The sequence below is a fragment of the Bombyx mandarina genome, chromosome 16, assembly GCF_030267445.1.
Source record: "Bombyx mandarina strain Sakado chromosome 16, ASM3026744v2".
Classification (NCBI taxonomy): domain Eukaryota; kingdom Metazoa; phylum Arthropoda; class Insecta; order Lepidoptera; family Bombycidae; genus Bombyx; species Bombyx mandarina.
In genome coordinates, this window is record NC_143222.1 from 3,261,536 (window position 1) to 3,278,498 (window position 16,963).

General features: G+C 37.3%; 1 protein-coding gene across 2 annotated transcripts; it reads left to right on the forward strand.

Annotated features, from left to right (window-relative positions):
• The first annotated feature begins 354 nt into the window (after nucleotides 1-354).
• Nucleotides 355-15,512, forward strand: su(w[a]) (suppressor of white-apricot). 2 transcript variants are annotated; one of them, XM_028187511.2, is made up of 13 exons: nucleotides 355-623; nucleotides 1,174-1,343; nucleotides 1,680-1,840; nucleotides 2,211-2,427; nucleotides 3,633-3,694; nucleotides 4,538-4,721; nucleotides 5,359-5,550; nucleotides 6,739-7,665; nucleotides 8,117-8,247; nucleotides 9,086-9,173; nucleotides 10,451-10,505; nucleotides 11,175-11,207; nucleotides 12,525-15,512. In XM_028187511.2, the coding sequence occupies exons 1-13, from the start codon at nucleotides 430-432 to the stop codon at nucleotides 12,838-12,840; spliced, it is 2,730 nt and encodes a 909-aa protein (XP_028043312.2). In that variant the 5' UTR covers nucleotides 355-429; the 3' UTR covers nucleotides 12,841-15,512. The 2 variants fall into 2 exon arrangements, with proteins under 2 accessions (XP_028043312.2, XP_028043313.2); XM_028187512.2 differs by having other exon boundaries at nucleotides 375-830.
• The last annotated feature ends 1,451 nt before the right edge of the window (nucleotides 15,513-16,963 follow it).

Below are 16,963 nucleotides of genomic sequence, written 5' to 3' on the forward strand. Positions count from 1 at the left end.
TGCAGTGTTAAGCGGTTACCAAAGCCTTAGCAAGAGTGTGGAAAAATGATACAAAATCACGGAACATGGCTTTTCAAGTTCAATTATAAAATCCTTTTATCTTTTAGATTACCACCATTTTATTGACTGATTTATTTCATCTCATCGAATATTTACAATGTTGTTTTATTTCACCTTGTAAGTTGTAATATTTCGTATCATTTAATATTTAGTTTGATTTCGTTCATTTCTGGTTTCTGTTTTTATACAATAAATATTCCGTTGGCCTTTGTTTTGAAAGATTGAACCTTATCAGCCTCTTTTCCTTTGCATGTATACAAATCAATCAAATAAAAATTATAATTGCCTAATGTCACTGATTGTAGCTCAATGACAGTATGACAGCGTTGTGTCCATTATAGTTGAAATGCTCACGGAAAATTATCAAAAATGGCATCAAAATGGACTAGACGTCGTAGTGAAGCCGGTATATTAAGAAAGAATGAAATCAATGAGAAAAAAGAAGAGTTACTCGTGTTCGGCTATTCATGCAAAATATTCAGGGACGATGACAAAGCTTTGTTCATTGACCAAGGGAAACACCTCATTCCGTGGATGGGGGATGAAACGTTGAAAATCGACAGGTTCGATCCGTTTTTTACTATCAGACTGCTAACTGTGGTGCTAAAACCATAAAAAACGATAATAATTTGTCAGAATGTAATAAAATTTTGGAAGACTTATAAGATTTTCGCAGAGGATGATGAGTAAAGCCTACAGCGGGACGGGACTTAGAGAGGGGCGCGGGCCCGTCGTGGTGACGTCTTTTCTTATGGTGACACTCTCCGGTGGTATGTATAACTTACAACGGAATAATTGAGTATGTATAAAAATGTAATCTAATTGTTTCACATGCGAATGATGTTACCATAGTTTATTATTAAAATTTTGATTATGGTTACGTTGTATATGCTGTTTATAGTATTAAAAACGAAGTGTATTTAGTATAAATCTACAGTTGAAATAATTTATGTAATTTACCGGTAACAATGAAAACTTCCAATGGATGTACTGAAAGCTAAAATGTCATTCAACATAGGAAATTAAGTTTGGAAATTATATTAAAAACCTCACATTATTTGCAGGTCTAATGACAAGATAGTTCATGGATTATCATGCTATTTATGTGAACAGGTATGATGCAAGAGGAGCCCTACACGATGTGTCAGCATTGGAAGCCCCGCCGGGAGGATACGACTGGCGGGTGGAGTTAACAAAATCTGAGCTTGATGTGGAGCAACTATGCGATGATGAACGTTACCGAGCTCTATACACAAATGAAGATGAAGAAGAAATGTACAAAGGTAAAAGCACCTTAGACATTATTTTGCAATGTTTTATCTGTATTGTTAATAAATTTGACTGCTATAGTATTGTAAGTTGTGAGTTGTATTCATAACCAATTTTATATATTTCTTACTTTTTATTACTTCTTGAAGTGTCTAAAGTTGTTTCCTGAGAGTACCAGAAGTACTGGAGGTAATAAGGGAGGCTACAGGACCATTTTACCTATTTTCTAATAGGTAAAAGAATCCATTATTTAAGACCATGGGTGGTAGGAATCTTACATCATATCACATCACAGTCTGCCTTTGAGGCAAGAAGGTTACAAACATAAAATTCTAAATAATTTTAAACAGAGGAAGAACTGAAGCGTCTCCATGCGGCTGGTTACGGACAAGTTGGTTTCAATTATGATACATTAGCTCCACCTAAGCCACCCGCGAAGCCAGTTGAGGTAGATGAACCATTTGTTCCGTCTTCAACTCTTGAAACTCTGCTACCTGAAGATATTGTTTTAGTAAGTATAATTTTATTAATTTCAATTGCTATTGAATCTCAATAATTGGACAAGATAATATTTACTATTAATGTCACATGATTCATTACATGTTTACTATCGAGTGCATTACTGTATTTACGTACTAAGAAGTATACAGACATAATGAAAGAAGACAAGTGGTTTTTTTTCTCTCTTTTGTTTTAATGTCTCGTAGCGATCTGTTTCAGTTAACAATGAGCTATTTCTTTGGCTGATTTTAATCTTAATAGTGATATAAGTAAGACAAAAGTGTAACACATAATATATTTGATCTGTTTGGTGCATTCTATCATTTATCAGAAATGGTACACCAAAACTATAAATAAAAATCATTTAATTCTTTTACTAGCCTGAGACACAAAAACTGAATGCCATCATAGAGAAGACAGCCAACTTTATAGCAAGTCAGGGTGTCCAGATGGAGATCCTCATCAAAGCCAAGCAGGGTGACAATCCTCAGTTCCAGTTCCTCAACAAAGACTCCCCTTTGCACCCATATTATAGTGCGCTCATTGCACTCATCAAAGCCGGTAAATGGCCTGAGAAGAAAGTCGATTCTGTTGAAGGTGAGTCCTGTTTTTTTATTACTTACTACAAAACAAATCAATCAACAAATAAATACATATTTGAAGATTACATTGCTTGCGGTAATTTTCAAATATATATATATATATATATATTTTATTGCTTAGGTGTTTGGACGATCTCACAGCCCACCTGATGTTATGTGATTACTGGAGCCCATAGACATCTACAACGTAAATGCGCCACACACCTTGAGATATAAGTTCTAAGGTCTCAGTATAGTCACAACGGCTGCCCCACCCTTCAAACCAAAACGCATTACTGCTTCACGGCAGAAATAGGCGGGGTGGTGGTACCTACCCGTGCGGACTCACAAGAGGTCCTACCACCAGTAATTACGCAAATTATAATTTTGCGGGTTTGATTTTTACTACACGATGTTATTCCTTCACTGCGGAAGTCAATCGTGAGCATTTGTTAAGTACGTATTTCATTAGAAAAATTGGTACCCGCCTGCGGGATTCGAACACCGGTGCATCGCTAGATACGAATGTACCGGACGTCTTATCCTTTAGGCCACGACGACTTCAAAGTGCAGATCGAATTTACTCCAAAACTACCGAATTGACTTGGAAGATAGTATATTCCATAAATAGAAAACTGTGCATGATTCTAATTAAGAATCTATTCATGATATTGACTGATCTGTTGATTTTTTCTTTTATTACATGTTGACGGATTTTCATTATTTCATACAAAAGTTAATTATATAGCAATAGGGATAAAGAATCCCTTTTCAATCGCAAACAAAACATGAAAACATATATGCGAGAGAAATTCGCTTTTTAATAGTCTAACTTTATAACAGTACCAGAGTGTTTCTTTTAATAATCGTCAGTAAATGAAAGCAGCTATTCTTTGTAACATTATAATAAAATTTGTTTCAAAATTAAAATATATTGTTCACTATAAGTTTTAAATTTACACAAATAACTTAAAAAAAAAAAAAAAAGCCCAATTATTTTTTGTTATAATTAAAACTAGTTTTATGGTTTAATCTCCCATTTTTATTGTCCTTATATTATATCTGATGTTTCAGACAAATTTACAGTTTTCGTGGTCACTAACGACAGCAATTATTCATTGATATTTGAATAATGTGTTTTGCGAAGTGCTAACAAGTAGTTTTAACTATATATTCTGATAACCAACAAAATACTGACTTCATATAAACTTATAATTTCAGAACGACCACCTGACAATGATGAATATCTCCATCCGAGCTTAGCATCAACCATAATTGAATCTGTAAGTCGTATTTAAAATTGACCACACATTTTTACTCTCTTTAAATTTTTGCTCTGAAAGAATTTATATTATCACCTTTCTGCTACAAAATGTTGCCTGTGCCACTCTCTGGCCCATAAAACTATCTGGTCTAGTAGTAACTAAAGTAAGGCCAACCAGATGAGATAAAACATGTAAACAAAGTTTCAGGAGTAAAAAACATTTTTATTTAAATAAATTATTACAAAGTTTGAATTTTAATCGCTGTCATCTGTACTAGACAAAGATGATTCGTCGGAAGAGTCCGAGTCAGCTGTGTTTATGATAAAACTATCTATTGTATTATCAATCATGTTGTCAATATTGCTATAAAAATTGTCCTCGACTTTTATAACACTTCGAACGCAATCCAAACAGGAATAAACTTGTTCACAAAATGGCGGACCAAATGTTGACAACTGCGGTACTCAGTGCTTTCCTGTACCACGAAACACACAACGACAGCTGTTGTCGACCAACTGACGCCATAACTGCGCGTACGAGTGATAAGGACAGAGATAATAATCCCTCGCTATCGCAATGTAACTCAGTAACGGTCCGCTTGTTTACGTTTATTATCTCGTCTGGTTGGCCTAAGTATAGTCAATTTAAGTTGTTATACTTCAGCTATACCAAACGCGCAGGCGACGTTTGCCTACGTTTGCCGCTAGGGGCGCTGTTCCAACTGCATACAAATTTGAGTTAACTTTTACGCTATCGAGAACATTAAATTACGAACACTAAGCACACATGACACCACTCAAAAGACTTGTCTCTCTTAAGGAGTAGTGAAATGTATTTAATGGTAACTTTTACATGATACAGGCTCCATCGATTCCGAGCATCCAATACAAGCCATCAGCGGACTGTGACTACACGATGCTGGTGTCCAGTCTGGTGGGGCCGCCGCCCGAGGAGCCTTGTCCCGGGGAGGAGCCCCCGCCTGGGACCGAAGTTTCCGCTCCGCATCCCCATATTTCCAAGGAACCCATCATGTATAACACGCAAGGTATCTACTTTATAGTATTTAAAGTGTTACAAGTATTTAGGCCAGTGATTCTCAACCACTGTTCCGCGGCACTTTTGTGTGCCGCGAAATTTCAAAAGTGTGCCGCCAAATTTTGCCAATATATAATGATGTTAATATTATTAAATTATATCATATAATTTTTTTTTTATTATTAGCTTGTAATTAATCCCTTTTTAAACGTTTAAATATTATTAAAGCATATATTAGTTTATTTCGTATATTTAATGGTTTTCTATAAACGTTTTATGCATTGTTTTAGAAAGTAAATAGTTTAAATCTTTTTCTTTGTGTGCCGCCAAATTTTAAAATCGTTTAATGTGTGCCGCCTAATTTTAAAATCGTTAAATATGTGCCGCAACAAATAAAAGGTTGAGAATCACTGGTTTAGGCAATATCTGCCCTGTGTTGATTTACAATATGCTTTACCACCAGTAAATATGGTCGGCACCTTCATAGTTTAAAATTACATTATATATCTCTAAGTGAGATAAAATTTAATACTTTTTTTTATATTGCAAATGTCATGTTTATTATGTATAAATATAATTAAGATTACACAGTAAGACAAAGGTTGAGGTAAACACATTAATAGACTAAATCATCTTTTGCAACATAGGAACATCGGATCCAAGGCTACAAGCAGCACAGACAACGTACTACCAGCAGTACGCAGCGTACTACCACCAGTACATGGCGCAGGCTGAAGCACAAGCACGTGCGGAACAAAAAAAAGAAATCACCGTAACGAAATCTACTGGACTTAGTCTCATGAAGAACTATAACTCTGATTCCGGGTCCGACGATACTGGCGAGTAATTTTTATCTTATTTATTAAACCAAGCAACCATTGCATAACCCATAGTAAGTGTTAAAAAAAGATTGCATCCTTCAAATTTTTATGTAATTTGCATTACTATCTATCATTACAACTGAAATTTTCAGTTTTGATAGTTGTAAGAATATAAAAAGAATTGTTAAATACGTAAATAATTAACAACAGTTACGATGTGAAACTAATACATAAAATACGATTTAAATGAACATTCATAAGAATAGTAATTGTTTTTTTTTTTTTTTTTTTTTTTTTTTTTTTTTTCCGGGCCGAGGGCCGAACCTCCTACGAGGTCCCCGCGCCTAGGGGGCGCGCGGGGTATGTGAGACTCTACGATCTGCAGGTGTTGAGAGCAGACCGCGGGCCCAAGGAATGTGCACCAAGGCAGAAAAGTAGGACATTTCCTCCCGCGTGTAAAATGGCAAACACGCGGGATGAGATGTCCTACTTTTTGCCCACGGTGCACATACTATTTTTTCTCCTACCAGGCCGAAAGTTGGACCTTGTAAAAAACTTAGCACCCGTGGAGTACCGAGCCGGGGTCCAGGAGCGAAGCCCTGGCAGGGGGTTGGGTGGCCACTCATAAAAAAAACAATTTAACTGTTTTTTAATTTTTAAATAAACTACTACTAATTGAATAAGAACTGTCTGATGAACTCATCTTTGTTTAATACTTCACTATTAAATTTTATTGCCTTTTGTTTATTTCACTTTTACACTAAACACAATATTGCAAATTACCCGAGCACAACAATGGCGGAGAATTTTAGGTGCGTGAGAGCAGACGTAGACACTAACGCGCATGCGCACTTGTCAGTACCCAGGGAGGAAAAGTTACACTTTCTTCCCTGTACAGCGGGAGGAAAACCGAACTTTCGGCGTAGGTAGGAGAAAAACATTACAATACAAATAATTTTCGGTTTTCGCCTCAAGAAGGCGCACATCATAGAACTCAACCAGAACCAATGAGTCGAATAAATTTAAAGATTTCATATAGACCAGCACATTGCTGGGGGTATTGTTCTCAACGCCTAACTATGTTGCCAACAACCCTTCTGATTATAGTCGATAATTTTGCCTGATTGCAGAAAGAATAAGAAGAATAATAATTATTATTTATTTTCTATAAATAATTTCTAATTTTTAATTTCATTCCATATTCAGATTCTGAAGATTCTTCGTCATCGGACAGTAAAGATCAAATAATATTGACGCCCCCGGAAGACGTCCAGACGGTGATCGACAAGATGGCCGCCTACGTTGCACGAAATGGCGACGAGTTCGCCGACATAGTGCGTTCGAAAAACGATCCCAGGTTCACGTTTCTGGAGCCCGATCACGAACATCATCCGTATTATAAAAGATTACTGCAGCAGAAGAAAGGCGTCGACGTGAATGGAAAGAAAAAGGACAAGAAGAATTCTTTGCCTGTTTCTTTTTCTATAAAGAAATTGAAAGAGCCCGATCCTATTTTGCCGAAACCAGCTCTACCTTACGAGTCGAGTACGGACGACGAGAACGAGGATAAGCAAACGGAGAATCAGGAACACATTGAGCCAAAGGATCACACGAAATTAGTCGCTCAGACTCCAAGTGTCCTGCCGCCTATAGTAGTGTACAAGATGGACGGGTTGATCCACGATTTCCCCGTCGTCAGAACGATCGAGCCGGTCAAGCCGCCGACATCCCAAACAAGCCCACCGAAGCTTACGCCAGTCATACACGAAGTAAAAGAAATACCTAAAATAGATCCTCCCGGTCTCGTAGAGAAGCCACAACTTGTCGGACCGGTAACTAATACTTATGTCAAGGAAAACACGCATAAAACAAGAGAAGATAACTCTGAACGTAGAAAAGAGAGAAAGAAAGATCGCAAGAAAGAATACAAGTCGAAATCTAGGAGTAGAAGTAGTAAGAGAAGAAGTCCGGTGAGGAATTCCGTGAAAGAGAAAAAACGGGAAAAAGATGAGAAAGTTAGTAGTAGTAAGAAGAGTGAACCGGTCAAGGAAAACTTTGAGACGGAAATTATTTCGCTAGAAGACAACGGAGATGATTTGATTGATCTCACCGGCGATCAGTCCGACAGTAAACGTAAGTTTCTAATGAAAATTAAACTTTAAAAAGTTAACAAACAAGTTGAGACGATTCTGATGCCTGATTCTGAATCGGCGGTACACTTCTAGTGGAAAATATACTTTATCCTGGCCTACGTTTGGAATAAACAAAACAATTTTTATTTTATTTTATTGCTTACATGTGTGGACCAGCTCACAGCCCACCTGGTATTCAGTGGTTATTGGAGTCCATAGACATCTACAACGTAAATACCGCCACCCACTTTGAAACATAAGTTCTAAGGTCTCACTTGTAACAGTACAACGGCTGTCCTGCCCTTAAAACCGAAACGCATTACTGCTTCACCTGGTGATGGTACCTACCCGCGCGGACTCACAAGACCACCAGTACTAATTTCATAAAATAGTGAGATAATATGAGTGAATGAACTGGCTACAACTCGATGATCTTGGTTGGTTTCCCACAGTGGAGGGCGAGGCGGAGCACGGGCGGGAGAGGCAGCGGGAGCGGCGGCGGCGCGCGGCCGAGTTCCTCAAGAAGGTGGGCGTGGACCCCGGGGCCGCCGCGCTGCCCACCTCCTCGCTAGCCAGCGCCATGGTAAACGACACTGTTTTTTTGTTGCATAGATGTGTAGACTAGCTCAGCTGGTTCCTGGAGCCCATAGATGTAATTTTTTTTTCCTACCTATGTTGATAGCCTTGAGAGGCTATTTCGGTTTCTTCTTAACATGTAGGGGAACTCGTGGGGCTTAAACCGGAGTGTTGCTAACACTGGCCCTAGCAAGAGCCGTGCTTCGCAGAATCTACCACCGGATCGGAAACGCGACCCACTGAGAAGATCCGGCGAGAAACTCAGTGGGCTGTGTCTGTGGGTTGATTCGCTCGTCGAGCCCTTCGTCGCAAGCGACGGGTTCGACGAGGTCGGCGACCGGTGCTTGTGGTACCTAAAAGCACCGTTAATGGATCGGGAGGATCCGTAATGACGTGTTTTGGGCGACATCGACTGTTTACCATTCGGTCTACAGGATCGGGTATGATGGATATCTACAACGTAAATGCCGCTACCCACCTTGAGATATGAGTTCTAAGGTCTCAGTATAGTTAATCCCACAGTATAGTTACTCTGGATTCATCCTTCCATTGTATTCCTTTACTTAGTGTACACTGAGCAGCCACTGAAACATACAAGTAGGTTTAAAATTTTATCTTGTCAAAATTGTCGCGCACACGAAATATTTGAAATGTCGACACAGACGGACCACAGTAAAGTGTGTAGGGGATCTGCTTATTAAAGGTCATTCTTGATTGCGTAAATTTAAATGTACAGATTACTGGTGTTCTTTTGTTATTACTGGTTCTTCGTGGTACAAGTAGCATGATAGTGGACAGTCGTGCCAATTTGTAATGCGAAGTTAAAAATTGATAAAATTTACCAGGTTGATACGTTGGAGTCTTTGAAACGTAAGAAAGCGGAAGAAGAAGAAAAAAGACGGAGAAGAGAAAAGAGAAGACATCGAGAAAAATGTGAGAGTGTGCATGTTTTATGTGTATACATAATTATATGGACCGACACGCGGCCGTCGCCCACGGCCCGCCTTACTATTAAATGAAAACCCAGTCGCAATTTTACAGAACCTGTGATATACTTCAAACATATAACAGTAACAGAAATCTGCAGTGTAGAGGTCATAAGGTGTAATTCACATATTCTTAAAACCCGGCTTATAGCGAGAGCCATCTCTTGGCGTGTAGCGGTTACTAACAAATACGACACTAACGCCATCTGTTCGACAGCAGACGAACGACACAGAACGTTTGAAACGACTAGTGAAAATTGTACCGAAAAAAGGTAGCGATATAGTTTTTTTTTTGTTATTGGCTCAGTAAGTAGACAAACGTGCAGTCCAGCTGGTGGAGAGTGGTCACTGTCGCAGACTCCGGCAATGCAAAGCCGTCCTTCAACCATATGTTAACGGATTTGAAAGTATATGCTTTTATGAAAATTATCGTCACTGTCAAACCAAAATCTGCTATGTGCAAAAACTCTATTTTGAATTAACGAGTAACAACATTTTCGTATAAAATTTTATATGAAGGTGAATTTTTAAGAACTATATCAAATGAAAGCTATAGATAGATAAATATTAAAGCTATAGACACATAACAGTTTTTTTTTTATACGGTAGATAGGGCTGTGAACTATACGAAAAGGTCAAAAAGTAAAAATCTCAAAAAGTGCACATAGCAGATTTTGGTTTCGCAACGACTTTTTGTATGCAAAATCTTTGAGCTCTGAGCTTTTTTTTCACTGGTGGTAGGACCTCTTGTGAGTCCGCACGGGTAGGTACCACCACCCCGCCTATTTCCGCCGTGAAGCAGTAATGCGTTTCGGTTTGAAGGGCGGGGTAGCCGTTGTAACTATACTGAGATCTTAGAACTTATATCTCGAGGTGGGTGGCGCATTTACGTTGTAGATGTCTATGGGCTCCAGTAACCACTTAACACCAGGTGAGCTGTGAGCTCGTCCATCCATCTAAGCAATAAATAAAAAAATACCAAAAATTAAAAAATATATATTAAAACCTGTACTTTCGTTTAAAGTCGAAAATTAACAATTATTATTATTAAATATAATTAAATATAAAGCAATTATTTTAATACAAACTAAATATATGTAATTAGTTTTACTTGACCAAACGTAAAGGTGATGTTTCATTAAAAGCTAAACAAAAAATAAATTATTAAATTAGGACCTTATTCTTATACAATAATTTTTAATGATTTTTTTTCTTTTATTACAGATTACGACGATGAGTCTCAAAAAATGCATCATAAAAGCAAAAGAAGAAGGCGCAGGTTAGTTAGGGTTTTAATACGTTAAAATGAGTTGTAAGATAATGAATGGCTCGTGAGTTGCGCTTTGAGACATGAGGTCGGAGTCTCCACGGCGGTTCATTAGAACACTTCAGAAATAACTATTTCTGGCAAAACTGTCCATTCAACGCAGTGTCTTGTGACGTCATAGGCCGCGCTTGTGACGTTATATGACGCGCGCGGTGTCTTGTGACGTCATATGCCGCACGTAGTGTCTTGTGACGTCATATGCCGCGCGTAGTGTTTTGTGACGTCATTTTAGACAGTGACGATTAGAAACGGACAAAAACACATTTCTTTATTGAGAATATAGAGAAGGAGTGCGGAATATGTTTTAATATTTTTTTAATTATCTCACACTACCATGTATTTGACACAACACATATACTCTGTGTTAACTGTCAAACTTTTGTTATTGTTGAAAGTCTGTGGTCAAATTGAGAATAGAATAATATTATTTGTCTATAGTTTAGTCTTGGTGAAATCTGTAATTATAGAAGTATAATAAATAGTCTTTGTCAATAGAACCATAATAATGTCCAAACTTATAATTTCAAATAACTATAGTCGAATTTCGACTACAGAAGTACATACAAATACTCATCAGTCGTTTATTAATGATTGAAATTAATTGTTTTTATTCCTTTGCAGATCGTCTGAAAGCGAAGACGCCGATAACGATGGGTGAGTTAAAACAATATCCGATCAATGACAGTGTTCGAGAATACAGTAAGTATTACCTGATCAAAGAACCATGAGGTCGGATGTCCGTTAAAAAACTCCATTCGCCTTATACACTATATTTTATATATCAATAATTATTGAAAGGAATTTTATTCTAAATTAAAATCTATTAAAAAATGAAATGTTTTAAATTTCATTAACATTTAAAACTTTTTGAATTAGATTGAATATCTAAACGCATATAAAACTGTAGATAGGTCCAACTATCTAGCCTAATACTGCCGCGAAGCAGTTCGGATTTTCGATTTGAAGGCATCCGTTTATATAATGAAATGCAAAATTCGACCTTATGTCTTAGCCGGTTTGCGCTATTTGTGATGTATTCGTGTGGACCCCGGACCGACATCTACTTATCAACGAACACATCTATGTTATGCGTCATTATTATTAGGGAGTCCAACACTCATATTATAAATATTAGCCTATCCATTAAGTACATGTCGACGCTTGAAAGGCAAACGTGACTAAGCGACAATAACTGCTTTGTACATAAATGATAGCCAATAACCATATTCGATGCGCAAAAAAAAATATATTTCTAGGTCTATTAAAATCATTTTAATCCTACAGCTACTAGCTAGATTCTACTACAGCTAGATTCGTTAAAATAAATTTTGTTTTCAGGTATTTCAACTTTAAATTAGTCTACTGTAAAGTTCACGCATTGTCGCTTAGTCACGTTTGCCTTTCAAGCGTCGATGTATTTTCTACATGGATACCAAGTTTCAAGTCAATCGGATGCACGGTTCAGTAGTTATAACGGAACATCCGTAATAACCACTGTAGATTTATATGATAACATTTAATATATACGAATTCAATCGGGCACGTTCCACTGATCACGGATCGCTAGTTGTATGAAAAATATCGATTTCTTGAAATTAGTCGCCACCTGTCGGTCGTTGAAGGTACTATATTATAGTCCACCCTATATAAACCATTGCCTTGTGAAGTTTTCAAACGTCCGTCCGTTCAGACAACTGGTGGTAGAACCTCTTGTGAGTCCGCACGGGTAGGTACCACCGCCCTGCCTATATCTGCCGTGAAGCAGTGATCCGTTTCGGTTTGAAGGGTGGGGCAGCCGTTGTAACTATATCGAGACCTTAGAACTTATATCTCAAGGTGGATGGCGCATTTACGTTGTAGATGGACTCTAATAACCACTGAACCATCAGGTAGACTGTGAGATCGTCCACCCATCATGGCAATAAAAAAAAAATTGCTCGCATTTATAATATCATCACCATTAAATTTCAGCTCGAAAAAGAAGAAACGCAAGAAGGAAAAGAAACACGCCTCGAAAAGCAAGAAGAAGAGGAGAAAAGAGGACGAGGACAGTGAGCAGAGGTTGCCGGACATTGACCTCACGCACACCCTCAAGGAGCTGCGGACCAACTCTCCGACCAAAGACTTGGTGCTTCAGAACTTGGAAGTGAACACGACCGCCAGACGGAACTCCGACGAGGACGTAGCTAAGAATAGAAAGAGAAAGAAAGACAGAGAGTACAGCGAGGGCGAGTGGTCCAGCGATAGTGAGGAAGATTCAAAGTCTTCGGAGAGTCAACACGGATAATATTAAGTTTTATTTTTTTGTATCCGTTGAAGATAACAATGATTGTCATTGTATTGTAATTATTATTAGCTCTATGAGTTTAGAAGCAACGATTCGCTTAGTTACTAGGCAGTGTGATTGTTCAAAATGATAATATCAAGGGATAAAAGGTTTAATTGGTTTTAGCTTAATACGCGACATTTATTTTTGTAATTAAAATTTTGTTTTATTTGGATACTAGCGACCCGCCCTCGCTTTGCTTCGGAAACATTAAATTTTATTATTGATAGCTGAGTCCCGCGATGTTACTCGCGGTTATTGTCGTACGGCGGGTGAAGCCGCGGGGCGAAGCTAGTCTAAAAAAAAGTTGCCTAAGTTTCTCCTTATATCATCAGCTACCAATAAGTGAAAGTCCCGTCAAAATCGGTCCAGCCGTTCCAGAAATTAGCCGGAACAAACAGACAGACAAACAGACAAAAATTGTAAAAAAATATATATTGGTGTATGTACCGTATATACCTAGTCAGGTCATAAATTCTGTCACATGTTCAATGTAAAATAATTGAAACAAGTTTATTCATTATGTAACCATTCATATACCAAAATAAACTTAACAAAACATAGATTCTTATGACACTAAAGTTTATTCAAAATGACCTCCGTGATTTTGAATACAGGCCTTCAATCTGCGCGGCCAGTCGTCTATCGCAGCACGAACGAGGTCCATGTCAATATCGGCGGCTGCCTTAATCAAGCATGTCTTGAGTGACTCCAAATTGGGATGAGGCTTTGAGCACGCCTTTTCCTCCAAGTGTTGCCATATCTTGTAATCTAACGGATTCACATCTGGACTGGAGGAGGGCCAGTCTTCGTGCCGGATGAAGTCGATTTCACGCGCCGCCAGCCAGTCTTGTGTGCTCTTCGCTCTATGAGCTGGCGCCGAATCTTGTTGGAATACCCAGTGCCTGTTATTGAACATGGTATGAGAAACAGGTTCCACAAGGTTCGTCAGGACTGTATTTTGATACACAACTGCATTCGTTTTTACACCTTCCTCACAATGTACCTCTGTTAAGCCCCAATAAGAAGAAACTCCCAACCATACCATGAGCGAGGATGGAAAATGACCTCGTTGGACACGCGGAATACGGTTGCTCGATTCTTCACTACTGTGTGCGTACACCTTATCATTTTGTTTGTTGTAGCTCTCTTCTACGGTAAAAAATGTTTCATCCGAAAAAAGAATTTCCCGATATTTTTTTCTCGCGTACCGCTTCAACAAAGCGCGGCATCTCTTCAGTCTCAGGTCCATTAGACGAGCATTCAAACGATGTCCTGTTTTTCTTCGATATGCCCGAAGCCCTAAGTCTTCATTTAACACCCTTTTCACCGTGGTTCTGCTTAACCCCATCTGAAGGGCCAACAGTTTCTGCTTACGTTTGGGATTTCTTTGAATTCGCGCCTTAACAGCTTTTATCACTGCTGGAGTCCTAACAGACCGTGGGCGACCACTTCTTGACCTGTCATCTACACTAGAGTCTTCATTGTATCGTTTGATGGTACGATAAACGAATCTTTTGGTTATATTCAAAATTTTCAGTTTGTTAAAAATTTGAATTGGCGCATAACCGCAACGATGCAACGCAATAACTGCAACACGGTCTTCTTTAAGCGTCCACTCCATATTTAAAAATGAGTAAAATTCTAAAAGTATACATTTTTATTTTCATGAACAATTTGAAATTCGAATTCAATAAACTTTTTTGTGGCCAGCATTCTAAAAGAAAAGTTTTTACTGTGTGACAATACTTATGACCTGACTAGGTATATTCATATGCGTGTAGTAAAAAGAGGCCATTTCAATATTACAAACAGACACTCCAATTTTATTTATATGTATAGATTAGCATCAACAGTTTGATGTATTTCATTGAATTTCAATTAAGTTTACTCTATTGATATAGCGGCAGTAGTATTTTTTGTAACGATATTTTTTTTCGAAATTTGAAACTTTAAATGGCACTCACTGTAAAGATGTCACTCTCCTGTAAAGTGTCATAAAATTAAATGTCGCTTAAACCAAATGATCTTTTACCTATCGATATAATATAATCTATCATCTGAAATCGATGCTTTTTCTGAGTTGTGTTAAAACTAATTACAGAAAGAAAAGTTCGTGTGAGTTATTTGAGATTGACCTTGTATTTATTGACCGGGAATGTGTTGCTTACGACATGGAGGTCGTTATGGGAGGGAACGAGCTCTCGGCCCACCTTCCGTGAAGTGGTCACACGTTGAAACGTAAACGCCGCCGTCTTGAGACATGAGGCCTCTGTCTCACGCATCAAACCGGAACGCGTCACTGCTATGCGTTAGAATTAACTAAAATTGTACTACTTACTTGGGGGGGGACTTGGGTGAGTGTCTTATTCGCCTTTGCAGCATTTTTTTTTCTTTCGAGTCGGGCCTCGTCGATGTCGGCGTGAGCTCGTCTACGCAACTAAGAAAAAAAATTAAGACAATAGACCTCAAGACTCGAGCGGTAACCACTTAATGCTAGATAGACCGCAAGCTCGTTCATAGGTTTAAAATAAAAGATATTTCAACAAAAAGTTGTATATATTTTTAATGCTATTATAATTTTCTGTACAATTGATACCATAAAATAAATTAAAAATAATTCTTTTAACTAATGTTTTGTTTTTGATTCATGATTATCCTTAATTCTTTTATTTTAAGGTTCATTTTCCAAAACGTCATACTAGCTTGTATCAGTAAAAAAAATGGAATAGATAACGTAAATATGAGTTGTGGTTTCAATTTTTTTTTAGGGTATATATATGTACCAATTTAAGTAATTAAATTTAAACATTTCTTAATCACTGTAGTTCATTTTTAATTAATAATTGAAAATCTCATCGCTCTTAAAGTTATGGCATCGTTAGTGGCATAATGAAAGTGGAGCCGTCGCCTCAAAAAAAAAAAAACTAGTTTAATCAATGTTACCCGTTCATTTATTAAATAATATTTAAATAAATATGTACATACTTAATTTAATTATTAATTATTTTTTTCTAGGAGTAACTACAAATCCCTGAAAGCACTTTCAGATTGTTACATATTTAAAAGTAATTTAATTAAGACTACGCTTTATGCTTTGAATTGAAATTAAAAAAGTGTTTTGGGGTTATCAATAACATAATAAAATTGTTTTAAATATTAAGTGTTTATTACCTATGCAATACTAACATTTGTGTTGTAACACAAAGTGAATAAAAATATAGACTAAAATTAACTAACTCAATGATGACGACATTTAAGGACAAAGGTTAAACAGATTTGATAAAAAAATATTGATATTCATAGATTTATTTTTTAAGAAAAAATCTTTTTTTTCGTAGTTGAAGATTTACTGGTGGCCCGGAGGCCTTTACAGTTTCACCAGAACAGGTGGGCGAGCAAAGGCTCAGCAAGAAGGGGTGGCATTTGTTAACAGCTGCCCGAGCGCCTCCGAAGGAGAGCTAACAACTCAAGAGCAGCTGCTTCGCGAATGAATCTATAGTCGGATTTTTAATTAGACGAAGCCAGCTGACAGTAGCTAATGTCACTTTGTGAAATAATGTTGCTATATTTAAAGTAATAGTGATGCGTTCGGTTCTCGTTCAATCACATGAATGAACAATGAGTGTGAAGAGTTAATCATTAAATTCAAACTATAAAAGAATATTATTTATATTTTACAATAAAATTGTATTAAAGTGCTCCAATATACGTTACTAGTAGTATGTAACTACAATCAGTTTTTTTTTATTTTCATAACCTACCTATAATTGTTATATTTTATACATCTATAGTTTCAACTATATGATGTATTGGAAATAGGACAGTCTAACAAGCTTCCCCGCAATGTTTTTCTTAATGTTTAAAACACTCGGTATTCATTTCAGGTAGATACTATAGGAACATAATATTTCGTCGAAAACTCGTTGGTATGTACAAAACACGCCTAAAATTCGAATCCCGTACCCGATATCGGCAATTCGGCACACCAACTATTCACTAGACAATCGAGGCAATTTCATTAATTCAGGAGTTTTTTCAATCGTTCACTTTGTCACAACACTATTTTTATTTCATAAAAAAC